The sequence below is a fragment of the Cucurbita pepo genome, chromosome 19, assembly GCF_057944985.1.
Source record: "Cucurbita pepo subsp. pepo isolate OVF chromosome 19, ASM5794498v1, whole genome shotgun sequence".
Lineage (NCBI taxonomy): Eukaryota > Viridiplantae > Streptophyta > Magnoliopsida > Cucurbitales > Cucurbitaceae > Cucurbita > Cucurbita pepo.
Window position 1 is genome coordinate 11,598,024 of NC_141816.1, and position 26,172 is coordinate 11,624,195.

The following is a 26,172-nucleotide window of genomic DNA, read 5'->3' on the forward strand; positions in this document are numbered from 1 at the left end:
AACCTATTCATTACAAAAAGACGCGCCGATTGCCTCTCTCCTCTCTCCTCTCTTGTGCTTCCCAATAAAGAGCACTCCTGCTTTTACTATTTTGCCCTTCCCCTCTTCTTCTTCTTCTTCCTCTTTCACAGTACTTGTCGCTCTCTCCCCATTTCTCTTATTCCTTGCTTCAGTTTTCACTGCTATAATGGCGAGGTCGTCGACCCCCACGTCGACGTCGCTTTCCCCCATTAAACCCAAGGATTATGCTCATAGTCCTGTCCACTACGCCGTCGTTCTTGCTGATCATTCTGCTCTTTCCCGTATCGTTTCTACTCTTCCTCGTCTTGCCGATCCTGCTTTAATTCATACTGAGGTCGATTCCCTCGCTCAGGAGCGGATCGCCGACAAGATCTCTGCTGTTCTAGACCGTCGTGATGTGCCTTATCGGGAAACTCCGCTTCATCTCGCTGTTAGGCTTAAGGATGCTTTTGCTGCGCGCACTCTTTCCTCTGCTGGTGCTGATATTTCTCTCCAGAATTCCGCTGGATGGAACCCTCTGCAGGAGGCTATGTGCCGCCGGAGTTCGGACATTGCGCTCATTCTCCTCCAGGTCCATCACCTTGCCGCTTGGTCCAAGTGGCGCCGACGACTGCCACGCGTCATTGCTGTTCTTCGTCGAATGCGTGATTTCTATATGGAAATTTCGTTCCATTTTGAGAGCTCTGTAATTCCGTTTGTTGGGAAAATTGCTCCGTCGGATACCTACAGAATTTGGAAGCGGGATGGTAATCTCAGAGCTGATACGTCGTTGGCTGGATTTGATGGTTTGAAGATCCAACGCGCGGCTCAGAGTTTTCTCTTTCTCGGCGATGGGGATCAGAGCCACGACATTCCCTCTGGCTCCCTGCTTGTGATCAACCGCGACGATCGCAAAATTTTCGACGCGTTCGAGAACGCGGGGGCTCCGATGAGCGAGTCCGACATTGCCGGATTCTGCTCTCAGACAAGTGTTTACCGGCCGGGAATGGACGTTACTAAAGCAGAACTCGTCGGAAGAACAAACTGGAGAAGACAGGAAAAAACCGAAAGCGTCGGAGAATGGAAAGCCAAAGTTTACGAAGTACATAACGTAGTGTTCAGCTTCCGATCGAGAAAAGTGGCCGGCAGCGAAGGTGATGTGGCAGGTAGCGAGCAGGTCCTCCCGCTGGAACTCGACGAAGACGACGACGGATTCCTAGTAGCCGAAAACCCTAGTTTCGGGCTTCCGGACCGGCATAGTACCGACCGGCGAAGACACAGTAGCTTTGTTCGGGAAGAGAGGGAATGGGTGATGATGCCGAGGAAAAGCGTGGATATACCGTCGGCGACAGCAGCGCCGCCTCGGAAGGCCGTGAGGCCGAATTTTACGGCGGCTCCAATTGAGGCGCCGCAGACGAGGGAAAAAGAGTACGTGAGGAGCTTACGGCCATCGGTTTGGTTGACGGAGCAATTTCCGTTAAAGACGGAAGAGCTTCTTCCTTTACTCGACATTTTGGCTAACAAAGTGAAGGCGGTGAGAAGGATGAGAGAGCTGCTGACTACCAAGTTCCCGGCGGGAACTTTCCCGGTCAAGGTAAGAATTGAAAAAAGAAAAGTAAAACACGGCAACTGCAAGACGTCTTTCTGGGGTCAATTAAAAGTGGGCCCCGTTTCTCGGGCCTTAGAATTTCGCTTTCTTGTAGCCTATGCCCAATCTCTTTAATTTTTATTTATTTATTTTTATCGACGTCTAAGCAACGGTCTCACGTAGAGAGAGCCTTAGACGCCCTCTGATTGATGCACGTCCTCGTGGGACCACCATGGTGGATCGTGTGGGTTGTTTTGATCCTACGGTGGTGGAGGATTTACCCCACACAAAGAAAGCATCTGGGCCCCATTTTGCGTTTTCTCTGAATCCTGGTTTTCCTATAAGGAACGGGTCCCACTCTAAATACGCTTCTTTTTTCCTCTCCAAACTATAAAAAGAAAAACAATAACACCCAAATACATTTTGACTCAGATATTATAATTATTATTATTTGCTGGGAAAAAGAAAAGTTTTGTTGTTATTATTATTATTATTATTATTATTCGGCTGAACGAGTGTCTTTGGATTTGTAGGTGGCTATTCCGGTGGTACCGACCGTAAGAGTGGTGATAACTTTCACCAAATTTGTGGAGCTTCCACCGGCGGAGCAATTCTACACGCCGTTATCGAGCCCAAGACAATTAGCCAACGGCGGGAGAGACGACCCATCTGAATCGCGCTGTTCTTCCTCATCTTCCACTTCATCGTCGTCGACGTGGCTGAGGCGAAGCAGCAGCCACTCGGCTGGCGGGTCGACGGGCAAGCAAAACCAACGTTGTTCGTGGTCGGCGGCTCAAGACGAAATAGACCCATTTGCCATTCCAAGTGGTTATACGTGGGCGAAGTCGGAAGACGAATCAAACAAAATGAAAAGGTCAAAATCAACAAGGAAATCGAAATAATTTGTGGTGCTGGAGGGAATTAATTTAATTAGTTTCATGTTTTTGCTCGTGGTTTGCATTTACAGATACGATGTAGATAACCGTCTAATTATAACTCACTTGTCCTTTCAGAATGTTGGCGGTCTATATATATATATTTTGATTCCAGTCAACAATTTTAGTCAACTTGAAAGAAATTGTTGCTGACAGTTTTGTTTATTATTTTTTGTCGGAATTTTGATCTTTGCCCATTCAGTTCAATGTTCCTCCCCCCCATACTTGCAATTTGAATCTTTTATTTTTCCCCCTTCTGGACCATCTCTTATTCCGATGCCCCACGGCTGGCCCCCTCTAAAATTGATGATCTTGTGAATGAACAGTTCAAAAACCAATCATTTATGTACTTTATGATCTAAACAGACGTGATTATTGAATAATTGATGGTTGAGAGAAAGGAAACAGTTGGATTTGAATGGAAATTTGAATTTGAACCGAGGTTATATCAGTGGTTAGACATGTAGTCAAAGTTTAGGGGGCTTGTGAAAATGAGATGCTTTGTGATTACGAGGAGGATTAAAGATGCAATTTATTAAAAAGAAAAAGATGAGCAAAAGACATAGTTTGCTTGGTTAGATGGAAACCAGGTGTAGTTGGCAAGTCCTTTAAAAAAGTATTATTGCAGTGGGGAGTGAAAGACAGCCCATCCACCTATGCCCTTATGTGCTGCTTCTGCTTTCTAAAGGCGTTTCTGGCAATTATTTTCTAATCTTCCTCAAATTCCTCCCCCCAAGTTTCCGAATTTCTTCATCGTTTTCCATCCCCAGGTATGCTCTTAACTATATCATCGCTTCCTGCTCCTAATAATTACTGATTCAGATCTTTTCTGTTTCTGATATAGCTTAGTTTTGTTTGTGCTTCTTTTAGTTCAATATCTGTTCAAATTTAAGAGAATAATCTTTAGATCAGATCTCTCCCTCTCTCTCTCTAAAATGGGTTCAGCAATATGACAGCAAGAACCTAGCTGAATGTTGAAGAAAAGGCTAAATTTTGTGTAGCTTTACTAATCTGGGTAAATATAATGGATATCCGAACAAGGGTTGTTTTTAGCCATATATATTTGATTGCTGTTACTATTAACACCAATAATGGATAGTGGGTGAGTCTAATATTGGTTGGGAGTTAGACACCATGGCTGCAGAAGCACCAAGCTGGGCCGACCAATGGGGAGCCGGAGGGATTGGAGCCATAGAAGAAGACGATGGCAGTAAAGCCAAAGGAGAACACAGCTCCGACAAGAAGGCTAGGTCTAAGCCTGGATTTGCGAAGGCCAAGGCCGCGACCGTGGCTGGTGCCAAAAAGATTGGAAGTGGGATATCTAATGGCATCAAGTGGATCATGAACCCACGCAAGAAAAACTCCAATTAAATTTCGGCAGATTTGTCTCAATATCCTTGGCACCAATATAACAGATCAGAGAGAGAGAGAGAGAGAGATAGAAAGAAAGAAAAACCTACTTTTGTTAGCAAAAGGTTGAAACTTTTCATCATTCTGGTATTTGTTTTTTAAATTTTGGCAAGCATGGTTCTCAGAGTTCTGGACTAGATTCGGCTAAGATATTCAGCATGCTGTGGAATTCAGGTTCCATCCTGTTATCATTTCCATATATCATAGAATCAAGTAGTAGTTTCAGGCTCATGTCTAAAGTGATTCCTGTGTCATAATGTCATATTAGACTTGATCAGAAAGATAGCAAAAGCTATTTCATTGTTTCACAGCTCAACTAAAAGAAGAAAATAAGCTAAAACATTTGGGGCACTCTTTGAGCAGCACCCTTTTAAGACACTAGAATAGAACGAAACAGAAGGCTAGTGTATAGATTGATAGGTGGAATTTACAGGTCAATATGTCACTGTCCTTCAAGGAACCCACCAAAAACGTTTTCTCCACTGTATGACAAGTAAAGAAAACCATCTTCATCCTTATTTTCCTCATAAATTGCGGACATTAATGCACCTGTTGCACGGAGGAGTTCATTACAATGCTTACATTCAACATGAGATCAGAGTCTAAGAGATAAAGGATGTTCTCTCACCAGTAGAAGGTAGAGTGTCCTTGACAAATACAAATATAGCTTTCTCAGAACTAAGTTTAATCCGTTTACGAACAACGTAAACGAACTGTCCAACAGTTATATCGGCAGGGACGAGGTATCTGCAATGGGAAAGATAACAACCCCCACACTGAATGAAAAGATTGTTCAAGGATACAATATTGGGCACCTCTAAAATGGATCATCTAATTGCTTATCCATGTTTGAGATTCATCCAGAATTATAAAGTATCAATCAAGGGACTGGATTTACTGCTATAACATGAGATTTAATATGGGCCTATGGCTTTAATGGAACTCACTCTAGTGCACTTTTTCCGGGTATCACTCAATTCAACGAGGTTACCATCTGATGAACAATAATGTTTATTATAGATTTAGGTACTGGTGTTTCTAATGAACTCCACATTCAGACTACGTGCAAGGACTCCATTATTTTCATTTGACATATTACTGCAGCTGCTACAAACATATATGCTAGTATCTACTTGAATTTATCAGTTAAGAATGTGAAAACATCTAATCTATTCATACTAATTCATGGATTCATAACAAGAAGAGACAGAGAGGGTACTTGTTCTTATCAATGTCAGCAATTTTACTCCTCCCAGCTTTCTCGACAATCACCTGTTATACTCATTAGAATCAGTACCAAAACCGAAGTAAATTTTGGAGAAAACGAGAAGAAAAGAACTTAATTAGCAGCATTATTCTTACAGGTACTCTATCGGGGTACTTTTCTCTTATGCGAGCAGCTTCAGCCTGTCTCTTTTCTAGAAGAGAAGACCCAGCAGAGTAAGCAATAACAGTTGAGCATGAAGTATCACATAATTCAGACTATATGCTGTTTGATTTAACTGAATAGAATCACCCAAAAGGAGAGAAAATAATGGAAACAACAACACGAAGATCTTCAACTAGCAATTATTGGCTTGAATTCATATAAGTTCGCCAACAAAGGAACAAATTAAAAGCAATTAACCTGAATTTCAATTCCATGTCCCCAAATACTAGGCCTAGTGGTTCAATTATGGAACCCAAAGTAAAATCTCAATAGAAATACACGAATTACGCCAAAAAAAAAAAAATATACTAAAAGAAGAAAACGGATGTGTATAAAGCTTGAGCGACTAAAATTAAATGATTACCGAAAGGAATTCCGAGTTTGAACGAGCTTTTAGCCATGGATTAGAATCTCACGCGACGATTGCTCTCGGCAAAATCTGAAGATAGGCAAACGTTACAGCCCCACAAAGAAAAAGCAGAATCAAAATGAAAAAGCGAATAAAGCAGAGTTTATTGCAATGATATACCCAACTGAAGATCAAAAAAAGGCGTTTAGAATTTCACTATTTCAGTGATGAATTTGCAAAAGGCAAGTGAAAGGAGAATTTAAACACAGATGGTAATTGATCATGGCTCGTGAGTTTGGTAGATGAACGAACCTCTTTGCTGTTCAAATACGTATCTATCAGCCTACCTATTCTTTCTCGTCGGAGCAGATTCCCCGTCTCTCAAGTTATCACTCAGTGTGAGCCGTCCATTTAAAACAGGCCCGATTCTGTAACTATTTTTCAGAATATTTACGTTAACGAATAATTTACACACGCTTTCAAAAAATTAAAAAATTAAAAAATTTGAAGAAGAACGAATTATTTTTCTTTTTTCATTTTTTTTATACAATTTAAGGAGACTTTTCTTCCGAGATAAAATAAAATCTAAAATATTTTTTTTAAAAAAAGCAAAACAAATAATATTTGTTTAATGTAAGAGAATAATCTAAAATAAATCAAAATACATGCAACCCATAATCAAATTAAACCAGTGGCAACTAACACAAAAATCTGGGAACAAAAAAAGAAACAAATAAATCAAAGATATTTTATAGATATTTTTCATCGTTATCGACCATTTTTTCAACATTGGTTGACGTAAAACTTCTCAAATTTTGCTTTTGATATCATGTCAATGAAAATAGCGTTTTTTTCTTGTAAACTCATGATCTTCTTTTTAATTAGCCAATATATATATATATATATATATATATATATATATATATATATATATATATATATACACTCATAGTCCTTAGCATAGATAAGTATCCTGTTCTTTAAAAGTTCAATACACTGAAGAACAAAAATAGTTGAAAAAGAAAACGTAAGAGAGAAAGAGAGAGCAGTGACAAGGACATCACAGTTGGATGATTTTCCTTGTTTCTTTTCTGTATAATCATATCTTTACCATATAATGAAAAAAGAGAAAGGGTGCAGAGTAAGGTGCAATGTTTAAAGAAGTTTCAGCACAGTCTTTAAGCTTCCGTCTTTTTTGTGTTTCTGGGTGGCATCAACAATTGTGTCCTGGACGACATGTAGGAAATCTCAAATGTGTATCATTTCATATCATTTCAACATTTGCGTGTGCTTCCTTTCTCTCTTATCTGTCGTTCTCTCACTTTGAAATGCAATGATTCTCTCAAAAGCTTTTGCTCCACACTGCATTCTCATCTTCCCCACAACGGCTGTGAACTTCCGTTATCCTTTCCACAGACTCACAGATCCCACTGCATTTCCAGTCAAATGAAGCCGCGCATGGATGTCCACTCTGAGCCTTCACCTCGCAATCTTGCACACCAGATACCGTTAGATATTTACTATTTCTTGGCAGTTATTTTGAGCTTTTGAGAACCAGGACTAATGGGGTTTCATAATTTACCGGGTGGGGTACCGCAGCATAGTTTCTTGTCATCCACATGCTCCACATCTAAACCAATCAACCAAGATCCCAAAGAGACGTCTTCGTTAGCATATTTGTGCAGCACCTCTCTGCACGTCGTTGAGGATTATTGAAAGGAGTAATGCCATATTAGCTAATTAAGAGGAAAATCATAGGTTTAAGTAAGGAACACTATCTCCATGCGTAGGAGGCCTTTTGGGACAACTAAAAGTAAAGCCATAAGAGCTTATGCCTAAAATTGACAATATCATATCATTGTGGAGGTTCGTGATTTCTAACACTAGTTTTATACAAAAAGCACTATGAATTTTTTTTTTTAATAATCTCATAATGAGAATAGAGGCTCGTGGGAATGAACGACAATTCCGAATTAGCTTTGCCTACCACATCAGAATCGATTTGAAACAATGTGTTGATAAGAAAAGATGGTTAGTGAAGCAATCTAGGATTGTGAGGATGGAAACTTACTGATTCTTTAGTATATACTTTGCTAATTCCCTTGAAATTGCATAAAGCTGCCCGGTGGCATGACGAAAGTACTTGTTTCTTTCTCCACCAAATATCCAATGCTCTGGTTCATGGTACTTTACTCCCCTGTGGCAAAGGAAAAAGAAAAGATGTTTAAGAAATCAAAGATTACAGATTCCGACTATTAGCGTTAGCTACAAAACATAGAAGTAACATTCACTTCTGTGAAAGGACAGGTCCAGACTTCATGCAACCAATATAAACCCGAGGCTTTGTTCGATGTGCAGCTAAAGTTGATCTGAGAGTAGCTGTAATAAGTCATAAAGCAAGAACAATTTGAACGCGTAATCAAAGCTCTGAAATAACAAAACATTCTGTTCCACAAAGACCTCAATGAAAAATGATAATAACTGGTTCAAACGCTCATCTCATAGACTTTTACCTAAGTTGACATGGACATCGTCATCGACTTTAATATAAAACTCAGCATCCCACAAAGCAACAACAGTGGCAAAATAAGTTTTTGTCTTGGCCGACAGTTCTAGATAGCCTTCAACATGATTCTGCTTTCATTATTGGAAAAAAATGCGAATGCATAAGTTGTATTGTTGCACGTAATTCTTGCATTTAGTTGAACACAACAGGGAAATAACAACACTACCAGTCTCAAGAAATCGTTATTAGTAAGCTCCTCTGCAGCAACAGTTTTATCAAGAATGCCACCAGATGTTGAACTAGTAACATCGAGACAGGATGAGAAACTTTCATTGATTACTTAAGTTATGTATACTCTACATAACTAAAAGATGTTCATGAGATGCTAGGTGAACATATGGCAAAGGACCATAGATGAATGCTAGCTAATTCATGGATCTTCAAAGTGTTCTGTGAATTCAGCTTCATTAATTATGCAGACTACATTATTTTCTTACCTATGTCCTATAACAAAACGTATGATTATGCCCATCTCTTCCTCCAGCTTCTTTCTTTTTTCACCTTGAAAATATTTTCCCCATTAGAACAGTTTGACACTAAAAATAAATGTTCATGTTCCCTCAAACTAGTTGAAAACAAACATAAATTTATACATGGGACTATTGGTTTTCACCTTGTGGCATCCAAGTGCTACGAATCGAGTCTCTTCGCTTCCGACTGTTAAAAGCTGTATTAATTCCTATAACCATGAAGTATTTTTTTCTCTTTGAAGTTGAATCATTAGTCTTTGAATTGTCCAATGTGAGAGATCCCTTTGAAGCAGATTCGTTATCTTCTAATGCAGCTGCCAATTTCCTTTCCAAATCTGCAATCGTGTGATTCAGTTCCCTGTAACCATACAGATAACTTCTATAGAACATTTGAGAAAACATAAGCACTGATAGCAGTGTTTGAAGAAACATGCGGCTTACTGGATACTGAGCTGTGTCCTTGAATTCTCACTTATGCCTGCATTGTATGCATTCTTCACCAAAAAGCATTACAGTGACACAGTAATTCCAAATTAGTGTAAAAGTTTAGTAAATTGATGAAAAGCAGATGTCTGAAAGATATACTCACACGTTCTGGACTACACTCCTCAGATTTTATCTTCCTTTGAGCATCAGCAACCCTAAAAGTTTTTGAAGTTCCTTTACCTTCTGGAACCATCCACATTCTGGGTAATGTATGAAAAGGAATGAAATCCAAGCATTGAAGTTAATAATACTCAAATTCAAAAAAGATTGATCGTAGCAGAGAGTAACGAATACGATAATAGTTTCATCAGTACTAAAATCAAAGATTATCAGCCGCCAATAGAAAATAGAACTGCAGATGAAAGTTTCCAAGCAATATAGAAATTGAAATCAGTTGAAAATCTATATCGCCAATGTGCATTATTTAGTAAACAAAACTGGGGAATTCATGGTTTAAGGCTAGAGGTATAAATGGAATCCAAACCCAAGAAAGATTAAGAGAAAGAAACCTGTTAGTGAAGAACATTCCAGCGCAAAAGCTCCCAAGACATAGGAGAAGAACCCAACTCCTAGAGAAGGCATTTCTTGAAGCAAACTCACCGCCGCCTCTGTTCTTCATCGGCATTTCCCTCCTTTCCCCAACTTAGTACACTCTACACACTTGAGATTCAAAAGAGTAAAGTAAAGTTAAAGGAATTAAATGAAGACGAACCAAGGAAAGAAACCCAGAATGAATAGTGGAGCAGCAATTGGGAAGGTACGGCTTTGTGGGTCAAATGGATTGAAACCCCATTTGTTTACAATCGAATTCGGGTTTTATCTCAAAAGTGGAAATTGGGTCGTTTCTCCGCACACCATTAACAATGGTGTTGAGTTAAAAACTCCGATCCCGTATCGAGCACCAACAGCAGCAGTGATTTTGCTTTCATTTTCGGTTAGGAGTACAGCACTTGTCAATAATGATGAAGTGGGAACTTTTGAGTATATTAAAGGGATAAGGCAATTGTGTTTAACCTTGAATTGAACATTCCTTTGAGGAATAAATAAGTTTTGGTCGTCATCCATAATTTCATCCCGAATTTTCAATAAGCCACAGGGAGCAGAAATTTGTTCTTCTGCATAAAAGTGTCCCTTACATTTCAGAAAACCCATTGTCTAAAAGAAGAACACTTTTTAGGAAACGCCTCTAAATGTTTTTGCACAAAAATGAAAAAAACCGAAAACGTAAATTTAGTATTTTAATTATAAAATAAGGGTAACAGCCCAAGTCCATAGCCCAATTCAAGGGTGAACCAGATAGTCCATAGCCCAATCAAGGGTGAACCAGATAGTCCATAGCCCAATTCAAGAGTGAACCAGATAGCCCATAGCCCAAGTCCATAGCCCAATTAAAGGATGAACCAGATAGTCCATAGGCCAGTTTTGACAGTTACGGGCTATTGGCCAAATCCAATGGGCTCTGGTTGGTCCAGGTTTGAGTGGATATACGGGCCATTGGCCCAATTCAAGGGTGAACCAGTTCCGCTTCTTCAATCTTCATTGCCCGCCGTTTTCGCCTGTTGTTGAAACTTCTCTGTTTCCTGCTGGGATTTTGGAGAGGTTTTTGAAAGCACCAAAAAGAATGGAATTTGAGAAGAGGAAAGCTGCGACCATGGCGTCACTGGGCTCAACTGAGACCGACAAATCACCTAAGGGAAGCTTGGATACCCCAATTATACCTCTTATCAACACTCTCAACAACCATCCATCTTACTTCACCACAAGTTCCTGCTCTGGTCGTATTTCAATTCTCTCTCAACCAGTCTGTAGCACCTCTGCCGCCGCCCCGAAGCCGAGGAAGAAAGCTCTAGGTGGTTCTTGGCTGTTTGTTAGTCACGAGTTTGCCGATCCCAACTCAGTAATCGACCTCCTCTTCCGTTCTCCATCAACTAATGGGGAGTTATCTGAGCTCGTGTTCAGGTTCGAACCTCTCATCATAGCAATTGAATGCAAGGACCTTGGATCGGCTCAGGATTTGGTTTCCACTGCTATATCTAGTGGGTTCAGAGAATCGGGCATTACCAGTGCTAGCAAGCGTGTGATAATTGCAATTCGCTGTTCAATTCGAATGGAGGTGCCTTTGGGAACTACCGAAAAGATTATGGTCTCACCCGAGTACGTCCGGTACCTTGTTGATGTAGCAAATGAGAAGATGGTGGCCAATAAGAAGAGAACTGATGGGTTTCTGAAGGCATTGCAAAGTCGTGTTGCTGCGGTTACTAATGTTTCGCAGACGTGTCAAGGAATATCATTGAGGGAGGCAATGGAGGAGGCAAATGATTTGCTCGATAGCAAGGAACATAGTTGTGCTGATGAGGAAGATTGTGGAGCTTTAGAAGGCGGGAATAGGAATGCCAATTCTGGTAAATTTATCACTAGCAGATAATATCTATAGTTTTAAGTGTCTATCTAGGTGTTTGAATAATGCGACCCCTTGATGTTTAACCTGAGAGAAATTTGGAATTCTAACTGTTAGTGATTCATATATTTCTTCAATTATTAGATTCAAATGTCAAGGAAAAGTCTTGAGAATTATTTCATGTGGTATGATAATTATGTGTTCGAAAGAACGGAAAAGGAATCTCTTTATCTTGTACTGTATGGACAAACAAAAAATCAACTTCAATAAAAATTGGACTGATTAGACGTATACTCGCTGTGATTAAGGTGTATTGATTCTAGTTCAAGTAGTATTGACTATTACTGAAATTTTGTAATTGCAGGACTGCTTTCCTTTTAATCTGAAAGCAAGTCTGAGTCTTTGAATCATTGGCAGGATCATCAGAAGCATGCAATTATAGTTTATCTGTTGAACAGATGGGCATTTCAGGAGAACCTATGGCAAAGCTTTTTATTTGGGGGCACTCAGCCACTACTGTTCACAATAAAGTTATTGCATTTGGTGGATTTGGAGGCATGGGCAGACATGCAAGAAGAAATGATTTGTTACAACTTGATATGTTGTCATGCACATTGCAGACGATCAATGTAGAGGATAGTCCATCTCCTCGTTTGGGTCACACATCATCTTTGGTTGGAGATTGCCTTTATGTCATTGGTGGCAGGACAGATCCTACGTACATTCTGAATGATGTATGGGTCTTTGATATCACTCAGGCAAAATGGACGTTATTAAAATGCACTGGTAGCTCTTTCTCTCCTAGGTGAAGTCTTTGCTACCTGCATTGTCTTTGTACCTTTTTGTCATTGCAGTTTCATTTCTTTGTGCTTCTTTTCATTTCCAATGCAATAAGTCACTGCATATCTGGTTCACAAATGTACCTCTTTCCTATTCTTAATGTTTATAGTTCTAATGCAGGCACCGTCATGCTGCAGCAGCAGTAGGCTCAAAGATTTATGTATTTGGTGGACTTGAGAATGACAGAATCTCATCTTCCTTGATTGTCCTCAACACAGATACTCATCAGTGGAAAGAAATTCAGGCTGGTGGTGATCAGCCATGTGGTCGTCATTCACACTCAATGGTTTCTTATGGGTCGCATTTATATATGTTTGGGGGGTATGATGGGGAGAAAGCTTTTGGAGACTTATATTCTTTTAATACAGAAAATTGTTTTTGGAAGAAAGAAAATATAGCGGGGAGAACTCCAAATGCAAGGTTTTCCCATGCGATGTTTGTGTATGAAAATTATATTGGAATTATTGGAGGTTGCCCTGTGAGCCAAAGCTATCAAGAGTTTGCATTACTTGATTTGCAGCATCGTTTCTGGAGACACGTGTCCCTAAATTGTACTGGCAAGGAATTATTTGTACGTTTCACAGCCAATGTGGTTGGTGATGATCTTGTCCTAGTTGGTGGTGGAGCATCCTGTTATGCATTTGGGACGAACTTTAGTGAGCCAGTGAAAATTAGGTTGCGTCCATTGATATCCTCAGAGGTTATTTTAGGGCATCCTCGAAACACAGAAAACCTTGTAACTCGTCCCATTGAAGAGTTGGAGAAGGAGAGCAGAGATCCTGAATGTCTGCTCAATGGCAATGCTCTAACTTTCAATGAAGCGTCTGGTTTTAATATTGATAGTGAAAAATCCAATTCCCATGAAAAAGAAGGTGCTTTGTATTGGGTTTTAAAAATTGAAAGAAATTATGCAAAACTAGGGAAAGACATTTTAAAGAGGTATGGGTGGCTGGATCTGGCTAGAAAGGTTTCTTCACGTGGTAGTGGAACACATATTTTCTTTCCAGTGAATGGAAAATTTTGTGATATATTTGATGAAAAGAAGTCCTGGTGGGGAGATCAACTTGAACCGGAAAATGACTTTCATGTCTCTGAACTTGAAAGTTGGGAAGGAGGCCTGACAAATAAATGCTCTTACCTAAAAGCTTTGAATATTTTAAGGAAATGTGGTGCAACTAAACTGGTGGATGAAGTTGTTGACATAAAAACTGCAGCCAAATCTCCATATAAAAAGATGAGCGAAGCAGTATCCTCTTTGCTAAAGCATAATGGCTTATCTGAAGGACTCTTGGAGGAGCTGCCAACAAGGTGTGTGTGTGTGTGTGTGGGGGGGGGGGGGGGGGTTGGGGGGTTTCTTTTTCTTCTATCCTGGCATCTGCATTTTTGTTTCAATATTTTAAATTGGTGTACGTATCACAGGTTTCATATGACATCATAATTGTAGAAAAGGGTAAGAACATGTCAGTTTTGTTAGAAAGACTTTAATAGGTACCTGAGAATCATGCTGGCACTTCCATGAGTGGATATGATTTTATTGCATTGCCAGTTGCTAAAAGATAAATCTATTGCCTTTCTCAGGTGGGAGCGACTTGGGGATATTGTGGTTCTTCCAGTCACATCTTTTAAGGATCCTACATGGGACACTATTGGGGAGAAGCTGTGGCCTTTGGTTGCCAAATCACTTGGTACTTGTCGTCTTGCTCGCCAAGTAAGTTTCGTTTAGAAAACCTTGTGTGGAACTTAATATCTGTAGTTTTATCGCTCTCGTTGTGGGAAATAAAGCATCTTTAACAGTCTGTAGTTGCATCTTCGGGAGTTGAAAACAATAATGATCTGCTTTTAATTCTTTTATCTGTTTTCAATCAGTAAATGACATTTAAAACAAAATCTGAACTCCTTGAAATTTGAAACTAACTTATGTTTCCTGATTGAATTTATATCTTTTTAGGGAAGAGTTGCTTCGACTGGTACAAGGGATAGTAACTTAGAGATTCTAGTGGGAGATAATGGTTGGGTTGACCATCGAGAAAATGGAATAACTTATTCTTTCGATGCCACTAAGTGCATGTTTTCCTGGGGAAATCTTTCTGAGAAGCTACGGATGGCCCATCTGGACTGTAAAGATGAGACCGTTGTGGATTTATTTGCCGGAATTGGATATTTTGTATTGCCATTTCTTGTCGGGTACATTACTTTATTCTTTGACCACTTTCTTTCTGTCTGGTATTCTTCTCCTCAAATCGATGACGATATTTTCAATTGCTTGTTCTGATTCTTCTAAATTGTGCTAGTGTCAATTGCCTAACTCATATTTGTTGAAGTTAGGGAAGTAACTATCTCTTGAGAACTTATGTTTAGCAAAAAAGTGTGCCAATATTTTTTACATTGCTACGCACTCCATAGAATATTGACACATAAAACCCATCAAGAACTTTTTCCATGCTTGCTCATGAAACAAACTGTGACAAACACTTTTTCTACATTCTTATGCATTCTAGTGCCTATTTATCTAATCCAAGTAAGGAATTGAACTGAAATACGCCATTGATTGATCAGGGCTAAAGCAAAGCTGGTCTATGCTTGTGAGTGGAATCCTCACGCTATTGAGGCACTTAAACGTAATATACAAGCTAATTGCGTGACCAATCGTTGTATTGTTCTTGAAGGAGATAACCGGGAGACAGCACCCAAGGTGATCATTCCAGATCTCTAGATACTACTACCCAAGTTCAAGATTTCGTTACTGTTAAGACATATTATATTAATTAGACTTAGATGTCATTTGTTTAAACAGTATAATGGACTTTATCCCATGCATCCATCCTTGTGGGGTGAGAGCTAGTAACGGATTTGTAAGATCTGATGTACTGTTCAGGAAGGAAATTTACTTCTGACCCGTTTTGTTTTGTTTTGTTTTGTTTTTAATATTTTCAGGGAGTAGCGGATCGGGTTTGTCTTGGTCTCCTTCCAACTAGTGAGGGTAGCTGGGTGACGGCTGTAAGAGCATTGAGGTGACATTTTGTGACTTGGATTCATATTCCATCTTAGGGACTCCCTAAACACCTCATTTTCATTTGTGAGCCCAAAACGTTGAATGAAAATTTGTGGCCTCAACGACCTAAATATTTCAATTTATTAGTTGATTATCTTATCTTGAAATGGCTCAAAAGTCGAAAAGCCACGAGTGTTTATACTTTTTCTTACCTACTTCTTCTTCAATAATCGCATTCAATGCTGAAACCGAATGTGCAGAATTGAAGGCGGCACCCTACATGTGCATGGTAATGTGAAGGACTCAGAAGAAGAACTGTGGACTCAACACCTCCTGCACTCAATAACTGAAATTGCTAAATCTGAAGGTTTCTTATTACTTTCTTCCCTTTTTCCCAAGTTGAGATATGTACAAATGTAAATAACATCTGATCTGATACTGAACTTGGATGGTTTTCTATTTCAGGTCATTGTTGGGATGTCTCGGTAGAACACATCGAAAGAGTAAAATGGTATGCCCCACACATTCGCCATCTTGTTGTGGATGTTCGATGCAAAAGGATTCAACAGAACAGCTGAGGAATCTACTTCCTGCATGAATCTAGATGAGTTATGGTGGTCGTAATGGTATGGTCAAAACCCCGATGCTGCATAGGTCGTGATCGCCTTGATATGATTTTGGAAGGGTTAAGATCGAACAACGAGTTCATGCGAGCTGACAACTGTTCTCTTCCGCTCAATGTTGGAGTTTTGGAATCGGTACCATTTTAATAACAAGGTCTTATTAAAAATAGGATAGATTGTAGAATTATTCATAAACCGATGCCTTCTATTGAACATACACTTCAATAGAAATAGGATTATTGTTTTATGTTTTCTATTGAACATACTCTTCAGAATGCATCAAATAGTTGATCGGATAAGGCAGAGCTTGTTCTTTAAATCGTATTTCAACAATATTGAGTTCTTCAAATGCTCATTTCCAAACAAAAGTTTAACAAGCAAACAGAACTGGAAAACATCAAGAACAAAAATCATTAGCTTGCTCTTGAAAGATCCTTATTAGGTAACAGCTGAAAGATAAAAAGAGAACAGGCTACATATACACAAAAATTACCTCTACTTCTCATTGAAGTACTACACTCAAGATAAGGCAGCAAATAGAAAAGGAAAGAATGACGAGTTTTTGACAACATCCGAATTTAAGAAGTCCTTGCCAATCAGTCCGATCCACCGGGGCAGGACACGAGCTGTCGAGCGACTCTTTCGCATTATAATACCCACTGCTTTGAAGTCTGAATTGGCTTCTATGAAGTTAAAAGAGTTTTCCTGGTTGTGTTGTTCCACTTCTCATCATTGCGCAGAATTCCTGGTAATTGATTCTACCATCCTATAGATGCAAAGAAGAGTGAGTTGAAAATCATTTTTTGGCATTTGCTTTTAGAGAAAGAGGGAACTTGAAAAACTTACATTATCTGTGTCCACCTCAGAGATAATTTCCTTGATGCTGGCTTCATCACCCATGCCATAATCCTTCATAGCATTCTCCAGTTCATCTTTTGTTATGTATCTGTTATCAGAACAGGAGCAAAGCTCGGCAATATGAAGGCATATATATATTAAGGGTCGCAAATTATTGAAGTTCTTCAACATTATATATGCATCTAGAGGATCTGGAAAGTTTCGTACTTACCCACTACTATCCATGTCAAAAAACTGAAATGCTTTGTATAAGTGTTCATCTCTTTCCAGTCTGTGCCTATGCATGGTTGCAGAGATGAACTCAATATAGTCAATCGATCCATTTCCATCAACATCAGCCTGAAAAGTTAGAAATTTGCTATGAGAGAATTCTTAAGAAGCAGCTAATTAGTAGCATTGGAGGTAAGTATTTAGTTACAGCTTCCATCAGTTGCTTCACTTCAGCCTCTGAAAGCCGTGAACCAAGCCGAGCTAAACCTGTCTTCAACTCATCATAGGTGATATTGCCACTATTGTCAGTATCTATGTTTGCAAACATAGCTTTAAGGCCTTTAATTTCTTCTTCAGATAAGTTCTCCGCAATGACCTAAGATGCATATAGAGGGACTCGTGTATTAGTATTGAGAAGAAAGAAAATAGGAAAGATATGTTGAGGTAAACAAGAACAAAGCATCTTTCTAATGCAAAAGGAGATTAGGGGAAAAAACCTGAACAAACATGCACATAAAATAAAACAGGTGGTCACAAAAACTTTACAAGTTGGACAGACATCTGAATTGAAAGTTAATTCAGAAAGTTAAGCAGCTCCTTAGACGGCTTAATTTTCGGTTATGTATTAGTCCAAGCCTACCGCTAGAAGATATTGTTCTCTTTGTGTTTTCTCTTCCGATTTTCCCTCAAGATTTTAAAACGAGTATGTTAGGGAGAGGTTTTCACACTCTTATAAGGAATGTTTCGTTCCCCTCTCCAACCAATGTGGGATCTCAAATGTGCTAGGGAATGGTGTCCTTAGAGCCCCATAGAGACAGGCAGCACATACATCAAATATATTATGTTTCCCATATGCACAAAACAAACCGGAGTCGTGGTTGCAGTTTAATAATTACCTTCAAAGCAAGCTTCTTAAGCTTATTCATTGCCCTGAATTGCTTCATTCTAGACAGAACAGCGCTATCTATTGGCTTGTCTGAAGCGTCTCCCCCTTCTCTAATCCATGGATGTTCTAGATGAAGAACTTAATCTTTAGGCTATATAACAAATACAAACTTAATATATAACAAAAACATAATTTCTGGGAGCAGCGTAGAAGAAAACCAAGATATATATATATATATATATATATATATATATATATATATATATGTATGTAGTAGGAGGGTTGGCTGATACCTAGAACTTGTGCAGGAGTTATCCTCTTCCTCGGATCCTGTGTGAGCATTTTTCTCACAAGATCTTTAGCACTTTCGGATATTGTTGGCCAAGGTGCACTACCAAAATCAATATCTCCTTGCAGTATGGTATCAAATATTCCCTTCTCATTTTCTGCCCAAAATGGAGGTACACCACTGAGAAGGATGTACAAAATAACTCCGGCACTCCAAACATCAGTTTCCTTCCCATAATTTCGCCTCAACACTTCAGGAGCAACATAGTAAGCACTGCCAACTATGTCACGGTACACTTTACCTGAGATTACATATAAAAACTATCATATCACAAGGAGCCCAGTTGAGCCCTGTTGGCATCACAATAATTTCAATCCAAATAAGAAAGAACGTTTGTGTCTCAGTTCAGAAACTCAATCAATCCATGAGCAAAAAACAAAACAAAAGGACGAACCTTGTTCAATGAAAACAGAGAGTCCAAAATCAGTGGCCTTCAATATTGCTCCCTCTTTCTTGCTAGACAACAGGAAATTCTCAGGCTTCAGATCACGGTGCATAACCCCCATAAAATGGCATATTTGAACAACACTTACAATGGCACGACAAATCTCAGCAGCAGCTTTTTCAGAGTACTGACCCTGCGCAATAATCCTATCAAAAAGCTCCCCACCAGCACAAAGTTCCATCACCAGATGAACAGAATATCCATCCTCATAAGCACCTTTGAACTCAACGATGTTTGGCTGCCCAGAAAGATGCTGCAGAATCAGAATCTCCCTCTTCATATCCTCCTTGTCATTCTTACTAATAAGTTTCCGTTTAAGGATAGATTTGCAGGCGTATGTTTGGCCAGTGGAAATCTCTGTACATAAATAGGTAATACCAAACTGCCCTCTACCCAATTCTTTCCCAAGAGTATAGTGTTTTCTAATATCATCATAGGGTCTACCCAGAATTGTTTCTGGGTGATTTTGCACGGTCCTGGGTTTGGGGAAAGCTGAAGCTGACGGCGGATGCGCCGCCGTTGGTGGTGGTGGTGGTGGTGGTGGTTGAGGCTGATTTCGGTTAGCTGGGATTTGGGTTTGAGGGGCTGATACCTTCTCAGTCGGGACAGTGAAGTGAGGTTGGTAAGATTGATAAGGACCTCTGGTTGCAATCCCAGTAGCGGAATCAGAGGCATTAACTCCAGATGTTAGAGGCTTCTGCGTGCTGCCACAGCAACCCATTATGTAATCGGAGAGTGTCAACGTGGAGAGGGATGTGTATAGTAAAAAAATGGAAGCCCCACTTAAGAATTGAATTTCTGGGAATGTTGAAGAACAAATCTGACGGCCCAGCCTGTATCCGGAAAATGGAGATGAAAGAGAAAAATGGAATTCAGAGGTTTAGAGAGAAGATGACACCCAAAAGTAACCTAGAAATTGGGTTTTTGTGAGGCAAATGAAGGATGAAATTCAAGTCTTTGCAATGGAAACCCACAGATTGGGCAAGAAAATGTTCGGTAATAACGCCAACCATTCGTCTCCATGTTTGTCCATTGACTTCAAAAAACAATAGTGTAGTCAACTCAACAACGCGGTACTTGTTCTTCACAGTTCCAACCTGCATATCATTTAATTTCTTCTTAATTGAGTTTATTTTAACACTAAATTTTCAATCTTCATATCATTTAAATATTTCATTTCAAGAATTAGGCCTTTTTTTTTCACTATTTTTCTTTTATCGTTCATTGTCTGATTTGACCGATAAATACAAACAACCCGAATTAATTAATTCTTTTATATTTTTCTCAAATTTAGAAAATTCTTAATGGTACACCACCAATTTCTTTAATCACTGCGTCAAAATAATAATATTAATTAATAATAAATAAATAAATAAATAAGACTGATTCAATTTCTTTTCAATACCCTTCTCGATCTTATTTTTATATTTTTATTATTTGAAATAACATTTACCTCTATCAAAATTAAAATACTCCAAAATTTATTATAAGAAAATTGACAACTAATTCCTTTGTCCTAATATATTTTGAGTCGTTTTAGTTTTAACAAATATGAATATAAGTAATTAAAAGAAATTAAAAAATGGGGTTGTTACCGATGCCTAGATCTGGGATAAATGGAAATTTTATCGATAAGACCTTTTCAATTGTAGCCAATATCTTATTACAAATAATTCCCACAACTTCCGGGGAAAAAGAGGCATTCACCTATTACAGAGATGGTGCGATTTGATTTTTTTTTTTTTTTTTTTTCTTTACCGCTCTCTGTCTTAGTAGAAAGACACAGTATTCGGGATAGAAAGAAAACAATAATTGAAATAAATCTACGCTTCTTGGAGGTGCAATTTTCGGCTTCGGTCGCCGGCTCCCCTGTCATCAGGTCACCAACTTCCTTGACCTTCCGGCACTGGGCAGGCGTCAGCCCCGGGTTTCATCTGGAATGAAAGAACAAAAAAGGATTTATGCAGATTTAATTACTGAATCACTTCCCAATGGTATGTTTGGGGTTTGTTTAAATAATGAGGATCCAGTGACAGAGATACATTTAAATCCACCTCTTTTTTTTTTTTTTACAATATAGGGAAGTTATTTGAATATCATAAAGATTACCATATATAACACAAAATTTCTCCGCCGATTCCCTGTAGTCGAGCTTCTCGGTCTGTTATTATACCCCGAGAAGTAGAAAGAATTACAATGCCCATTCCGCCTAAAATTCTAGGAATTTGTTGATAGTTAGAATAGATTCGGAGACCAGATTTGAACCGGTAATACGAGGATTTTCAGTCCCCTGCTCTACTAAAGAACATTCTGTAGTCTTAGTAAGAGGGGGAAGGGTTAAAGGATTTACCCGGTGTGAGATATCACATTGTTCGAGGAACCGCTTTTGGTACTCCAGAGAAACAAATCTTAATCGAACCCATTTTTGCCCAATGGATTCAATCTGCTCATGGTAAAACTTCATATGGGATCGATGTACTTTTATCTTCAACAAGCGGCCCGGCGTTCAATGCGGGTCGAAGCATATGGTTGCTCCTTCTCCTGAGCAGGACACCGGTCTCGAATCTGTTCTTTCCTGAACCTGGCTACTACCTGACTCCTTACTTAGGTTGTAGTTGCATTTCACTGATGTGATGGTTTTCGTTGTGGTTAACATATATCATCAGAGACACAATCTTTCATGTAAGTCTCCATCCACTAAGTGCCAATGCCGAAGGCGTGGTGGCATTTCCTTCGGTTACTGCTAAATCCCTGATCCAAGAATGAAAGCGCTCAATGGAGAAGGAGTGAGAGATGACAGACTTAGGTCTGATTAAGTACTAAGAACGATCGTACACCAATAAAATATAATAATAAAATAACGAAGGATTAACTAACATGATAATAAGTAAAAATGGTTCGAAATGGACATGTGACCGTAAATCACTGTGACAAAGAATCTGTATTTCTAATAAATTTCTGAAATGGAACAAAGGTATCTTTTAGATTAGGTTAATATAATCCAAAATCAGTACGTGTGAGGTGTGGAAAGCCGTGTGGATGGCATGACTTAGGATCCGTAGATCCCACTGCCGTGGTTGCCGCCGCTAATTATCTTTCTTTAAAATTACAAAACATTAAATTAAATAATACGTATTTATTACTTAAATTATCCTCTTTTATTTTTTATTTCTAAAATCCAATTTACTTTAATTACTGTTTTTTAGTTTTGTCATTTTCTGAATGGAATGGAACCCTTTGATTATGATTTGAATGATTGGGGAATGACACGTATAATATGAGATTTTTTTTTTTTTTTTCTCTTTTATATATATAAAATTGGGCTGGGGTCCAATTCATCACAAATATCCGCGTTTCTGGGTCCATGGATCCAGGCATAGGCGCGTTTTTAAGTGGACTGCAACTAGCCAAGGCCCAATTTTCATTAGCGTCACATTTGTTAGCTCAAAATCAGTGGCTGCAAAATGCGAGGCTGCCACATGGGCGCTGTCAGCTTCTTAGGAAAAGGAATGGCATTGGCAGTCCATTGAGGCACCAACACACTGCACGCCCCCCGCCCCCCGCCCCCTTTGCTTAGTACTTAATTCAATGTCTTTGTCCTTGTCTTCCACCCGCATATGGCCTCGCCCACAATGTAGTTTCATGATCTAAAATCTGAATTTTGTCAGAGATTTTATTAAAAAAATAAAATTATATGAGTGTTGTTTTCCTCTGCTTTTCATTTCATTTTCTTCCCCTGTTCAAAACGCTCCTTCTTTCTCTCCACTTTAATGGATCTTCCCACTCTCTCTCTACTGTTTCATTGCTTTTCTTTCCATCTTGTTTCTTAAACTTAATAATAAGAATAAGAATCAAACTGTAAAAATAAATGTCCCGAGGGAAAAAAATTGGGAGACTGGTTATCAACAGAGTTGAAAGAAATGGGTTGGTTTTCATATTCCATTCCGGTCACCGGACGGGCGGTACTTCAAAATCAGAGAATATGTTCTTTAGCTATGCTCGGGAATCTGGGCTGCCACCGCGTTTACCCGATTAATCCGGGTCAGCTACAACCCAAGGGAAAAAACCGGCCCACTTTCACAATATTTGATTAATTCTTGGTTGATCTTCATCTCCTAGTCCTTACAGTGATTTTTAGTTTTAAATTCTGAAATTTTTAGCCATCGAACCCGGTCTGCCTCCATACCGCATCCCGGACACGTCTCATGTCCCGGCCCTTCAGGGTCCGGCCGACACCGACGAAAACAGAAGTGGCGTTCATCTTTCGGCTTCTGGCCAAGTACTCATGCGGCGGAACGATCTCCGAGTCCCGGTCATCCAACGTCTCGTCCAACTCGTGTAACGAGTCCACCGAGTCTACACGGAGAATCTTGCTCCAATCCGGCACGTTCACGGGCGCTGACGTAGCCATCTGCCGACCTCGTGGAGACGCCTCGCTGTCGTTACCCCGAAACTGGTGCACGATTCTCCCCGATGTCATCCTCCCTGGATCTTCAAATGCCAACGACAGCCCGCCTACGTGTCGCTCACGTGTATCCCGAGGAACCCCTTTCCCTGTCCTCACCGAAATCCCTCCATGACGATTACTATTAGTCCCGTCACCGCTGCCACCGGCAAGAGCCGACGAATTCCCTTCGCCGAAATCCTCTTCCCGGTCCGGCTCGACGGTATCATCCATCGGCCACACATCCTCTTCACCCAGATCGGACGAGTCAGTCCCGGTGGAATCGTGGGTATGACTATAGCTATAGGTACCGAGAAATCGCTCGCTCCGACTTGTCGTCAACTTCCGGCCTTTAGCCATTATTGAAATGAATTTCCCCGGAAGGGAAACTATACATTAAACAGTGAATATACTACACTAATACCTCCCCCTCTCACACTGAAAATACAAATGGGCCGAAAATAAAAATAATTATAACACCATAGGGGGCGTAGTTGGGAGGGTGGGTGCGCTGTATATATAATATTACAAACTTCCATTCCTTGCATTTCATTTGAATTTGGGTTCATTTCGTCCGCATTTCTGTCAAATCGAAGCTTCAATCAATTGCATGGTAAGAAATAAGGATAGATGACGACAAGACAGCCACAAAAGCTATTATTAATGCATACATAAATACAAAACAATAATCGAAATATTTCCCAATCCCAAGTTATAATTATTAATTAACTCTGAAATTAAATAGACTGGTCCTATGTGTCACGCTCTGTTCAAGGCGCGTGCTGTCATTCTCCTTGCTTTTATGTCGAAAAGTGGCAACTCAATTCTTCCATATTTAGGAATTTGGTCATGATTAATTTCTTTTAATTATTACTAATTAATTTGCTAAATTTATGGCCTACATTTCAGATTCACTCTCCACCGTCTGATATGTAGTCAAACTCCAATTACCTCAGTTTATAATAATAATTATAAAAATAAAAAAAATCACATTTACGGCGGTCGTGCAGGAAATAAACACACGCCTAGTTCGACTGATTTGGAGCCAAGCTGCGTGTTTGAGTAATGGCAAGCGTTTGAGTAATGGCAGATTACTCTCCACCGTCTGATCCAAGCTGCGTGTTTTGATTGGACACACAGGGGGTTGGGTCCCAGAAGCAAGCGTTTGAGTAATGGCAGATTAATGGACCCACACAAAAATATATAAAATAAAAATAAAATTGTGGGGAAGAATCCTATGCGGTGCTGCCGTATTTTAATCCTGCGGACAACACTCCCTATCTCAGGGAGATATGCTATATATCAGCTTTAATCATGTACTAATTGGGGCCATCCATCCCCTTTAATATATATGTATTTCCTATTCTCTCCTTTTTGTTCAATTACGATGTGGGATGAATCTTAGTTCAATCATAGTTACAATCTTCATTGCCCCAAGAACAAGTTATATATAGGTTTTAGTTAGGAACCATTATGCCAAAAATAGGGCTTAAAAAGCAAGCATGTGAAACCCACTCGATCAACAAAGCAGCGGCAGGAAATGAAGCAGGAAATGAAGTCAATTTGTCAAATGTTAAGAAAAATGGGAAAAGATTACAAGAATCTGATATGTGCTGCTTGTCGGGGAGTTCGTACCAGCAGCCAAAAATCATAGTTGCAAAAGAAGAAGAAGAAGAAAGACTGTGCTGCTCCATTTTTGGGTTTGGTACTTTTACAATCCATATCCATACCCATTTAATTAAAATGTAAATGCGCATCGGAAATTGAATCTGATTTTAGGGTTCTAAAGTAATGGGGTTTTAATTTGTTTAATCCCCTATTCTAATCCACTTGATTACAAGTTGAATCATACGGGATTATTTAAAGTATCATTATTGTTATATACTTGGCTTTTGTGGGTTTTTTGTGGGTTCTTTGGCTTTCTTCCATTAAAGGAATTAGAGAGCCAGTTTGCAGATATTGCCTGTCCTGTAAAAGCTCTCTAACTCAAAACCAACACAACTTTTTCCTTATGCATATCACTCAACTTTACACCAATTCTTTCTTTCCAATGTACAGGCCTTCAAAGATGTCCAAAGAAATAATGACATTATTATTATTTAAATATATATACTAACTCCACCAAATTTAATAGTTAACATATTATTTTAACAATATGATATATAATTTTAATTAAATTATACGTTACTAAAAAATTAAGACCCGAATAAGTTGAATTATATTTTGTCGTCCTAATTGTTTTATATTAAGGTTACTTAGAAATGTTAATGTTTTTATAAAATGAGAGAATATTCCCCTCATTATTGAGCATGATAAAAAAATAAAAGAAAGTAATTGAGAATCTTTCCCTTTGGGAAATTGAAAGGGTATCCAATCGTTTTGACACGCAATTGGACATATCTCCTCGTCCCTATCAACCACTCTCGACTTCGACTCTCCATATTTACACCTATTCTTTCCGTGGATCATAGTTATAATTTACATCATTAATTTCCCTTCAAAAAATTAGATTTAAATTTCAGACTTGGTCGGTAGTTTATTGTTATTACTAATAAAATGCGATGAAATTATGATAAGCTAACACATCTACAATTTAACGTTACAAGAATTTATAGGTATTAAATGTTGTTAGTATTTATTTTATTTTATAAATTTGTGAAAATTTTCTTCCATTCGTATGGTAACCACAACTTTCTCACTTTTTTGAGAATGCGGTAATCACGGCTCATTGACTTTTTTGGAATTTTTGGTTTCAAAATCTTTAAAAATATTATAAATAAAACAAAAATGATGTTGAACAACATTTCAAAAAACATGTAATTGACTTTTTAATTTTTGTGTTGCTTAATTTTGAGTATATTTTATTTTTTGTATTTAATTATACAATGAAATAG

The 26,172-nt window shown here is 38.9% G+C and overlaps 5 protein-coding genes and 1 non-coding gene across 12 annotated transcripts; 2 read left to right on the top strand and 4 right to left on the bottom strand.

The window, feature by feature from the left end:
* Nucleotides 1–158: 158 nt before the first annotated feature.
* On the top strand, nt 159–4,164 carry LOC111780966 (uncharacterized). Its single transcript, XM_023661345.2, has 3 exons — nt 159–1,594; nt 2,122–3,293; nt 3,653–4,164. Exons 1-2 carry the CDS (start codon nt 188–190, stop codon nt 2,488–2,490), a joined length of 1,776 nt encoding a protein of 591 aa, XP_023517113.2. The 5' UTR covers nt 159–187; the 3' UTR covers nt 2,491–3,293; nt 3,653–4,164.
* Nucleotides 4,165–6,177, bottom strand: LOC111782210 (autophagy-related protein 8C-like). 4 transcript variants are annotated; one of them, XM_023663032.2, is made up of 6 exons: nt 6,024–6,177; nt 5,727–5,801; nt 5,296–5,351; nt 5,153–5,205; nt 4,562–4,680; nt 4,165–4,482 (listed from the first exon to the last, which is right to left on the bottom strand). In XM_023663032.2, exons 2-6 carry the CDS (start codon nt 5,761–5,763, stop codon nt 4,376–4,378), a joined length of 372 nt encoding a protein of 123 aa, XP_023518800.2. In that variant the 5' UTR covers nt 5,764–5,801; nt 6,024–6,177; the 3' UTR covers nt 4,165–4,375. The 4 variants fall into 4 exon arrangements, with proteins under 4 accessions (XP_023518800.2, XP_023518803.2, XP_023518802.2 ...); XM_023663035.2 differs by having other exon boundaries at nt 6,059–6,126; XM_023663034.2 differs by having other exon boundaries at nt 5,897–6,037.
* Nucleotides 6,178–6,704: 527 nt separating this feature from the next.
* On the bottom strand, nt 6,705–10,365 carry LOC111786057 (putative beta-1,3-galactosyltransferase 2). Of its 4 annotated transcripts, none has more exons than XM_023666412.2 (12): nt 10,248–10,365; nt 9,743–9,893; nt 9,337–9,433; nt 9,189–9,241; nt 8,891–9,105; nt 8,715–8,778; nt 8,444–8,516; nt 8,225–8,345; nt 8,003–8,090; nt 7,783–7,908; nt 7,294–7,403; nt 6,705–7,202 (listed from the first exon to the last, which is right to left on the bottom strand). In XM_023666412.2, the coding sequence occupies exons 2-12, from the start codon at nt 9,856–9,858 to the stop codon at nt 7,054–7,056; spliced, it is 1,212 nt and encodes a 403-aa protein (XP_023522180.2). In that variant the 5' UTR covers nt 9,859–9,893; nt 10,248–10,365; the 3' UTR covers nt 6,705–7,053. The 4 variants fall into 4 exon arrangements, with proteins under 4 accessions (XP_023522180.2, XP_023522179.2, XP_023522178.2 ...); XM_023666411.2 differs by lacking the exon at nt 10,248–10,365 and adding an exon at nt 9,995–10,235; XM_023666410.2 differs by lacking the exon at nt 10,248–10,365 and having other exon boundaries at nt 9,743–10,235.
* Nucleotides 10,366–10,776: 411 nt separating this feature from the next.
* LOC111781253 (Met-10+ like family protein / kelch repeat-containing protein) lies at nt 10,777–16,385 on the top strand. Its single transcript, XM_087120124.1, has 9 exons — nt 10,777–11,635; nt 12,049–12,436; nt 12,592–13,779; nt 14,050–14,179; nt 14,420–14,655; nt 15,028–15,163; nt 15,406–15,482; nt 15,724–15,830; nt 15,929–16,385. Exons 1-9 carry the CDS (start codon nt 10,855–10,857, stop codon nt 16,039–16,041), a joined length of 3,156 nt encoding a protein of 1,051 aa, XP_086976250.1. The 5' UTR covers nt 10,777–10,854; the 3' UTR covers nt 16,042–16,385.
* Nucleotides 16,386–16,470: 85 nt separating this feature from the next.
* On the bottom strand, nt 16,471–19,857 carry LOC111781254 (calcium-dependent protein kinase 2). Its single transcript, XM_023661746.2, has 7 exons — nt 18,784–19,857; nt 18,334–18,630; nt 18,051–18,166; nt 17,363–17,530; nt 17,156–17,283; nt 16,933–17,032; nt 16,471–16,852 (listed from the first exon to the last, which is right to left on the bottom strand). Exons 1-7 carry the CDS (start codon nt 19,553–19,555, stop codon nt 16,778–16,780), a joined length of 1,656 nt encoding a protein of 551 aa, XP_023517514.2. The 5' UTR covers nt 19,556–19,857; the 3' UTR covers nt 16,471–16,777.
* Nucleotides 19,858–22,892: 3,035 nt separating this feature from the next.
* LOC111781256 (protein S40-5) lies at nt 22,893–23,751 on the bottom strand. The gene has a single exon (XR_015414446.1). It is a non-coding gene; the product is annotated as a protein S40-5 (transcript).
* Nucleotides 23,752–26,172: the final 2,421 nt, after the last annotated feature.

Excerpts from the sequence above, each read along its gene's own strand:
- LOC111781253 (XM_087120124.1), top strand. The coding sequence starts at position 10,855 with ATGGAATTTGAGAAGAGGAAAGCTGCGACCATGGCGTCACTGGGCTCA. Across the intron at positions 12,437-12,591 it reads GGTAGCTCTTTCTCTCCTAG|GCACCGTCATGCTGCAGCAG; the intron begins GTGAAGTCTTTG and ends GTTCTAATGCAG. Across the intron at positions 14,180-14,419 it reads CTTGTCGTCTTGCTCGCCAA|GGAAGAGTTGCTTCGACTGG; the intron begins GTAAGTTTCGTT and ends ATATCTTTTTAG.
- LOC111782210 (XM_023663032.2), bottom strand. The coding sequence starts at position 5,763 with ATGGCTAAAAGCTCGTTCAAACTCGGAATTCCTTTCG. Across the intron at positions 5,352-5,726 it reads CAAACTCGGAATTCCTTTCG|AAAAGAGACAGGCTGAAGCT; the intron begins GTAATCATTTAA and ends CTTCTCTTCTAG. Across the intron at positions 5,206-5,295 it reads AGTACCCCGATAGAGTACCT|GTGATTGTCGAGAAAGCTGG; the intron begins GTAAGAATAATG and ends TGAGTATAACAG.
- LOC111780966 (XM_023661345.2), top strand. The coding sequence starts at position 188 with ATGGCGAGGTCGTCGACCCCCACGTCGACGTCGCTTTCCCCCATTAAA. Across the intron at positions 1,595-2,121 it reads CGGGAACTTTCCCGGTCAAG|GTGGCTATTCCGGTGGTACC; the intron begins GTAAGAATTGAA and ends TTGGATTTGTAG.
- LOC111786057 (XM_023666412.2), bottom strand. The coding sequence starts at position 9,858 with ATGCCGATGAAGAACAGAGGCGGCGGTGAGTTTGCTTCAAGAAATGCC. Across the intron at positions 9,242-9,336 it reads AGGAGTGTAGTCCAGAACGT|AATGCATACAATGCAGGCAT; the intron begins GTGAGTATATCT and ends TTTTTGGTGAAG. Across the intron at positions 8,091-8,224 it reads CGATGTCCATGTCAACTTAG|CTACTCTCAGATCAACTTTA; the intron begins GTAAAAGTCTAT and ends GACTTATTACAG.
- LOC111781254 (XM_023661746.2), bottom strand. The coding sequence starts at position 19,555 with ATGGGTTGCTGTGGCAGCACGCAGAAGCCTCTAACATCTGGAGTTAAT. Across the intron at positions 17,531-18,050 it reads TTAAGAAGCTTGCTTTGAAG|GTCATTGCGGAGAACTTATC; the intron begins GTAATTATTAAA and ends TATGCATCTTAG. Across the intron at positions 16,853-16,932 it reads CTGAGGTGGACACAGATAAT|GATGGTAGAATCAATTACCA; the intron begins GTAAGTTTTTCA and ends TTGCATCTATAG.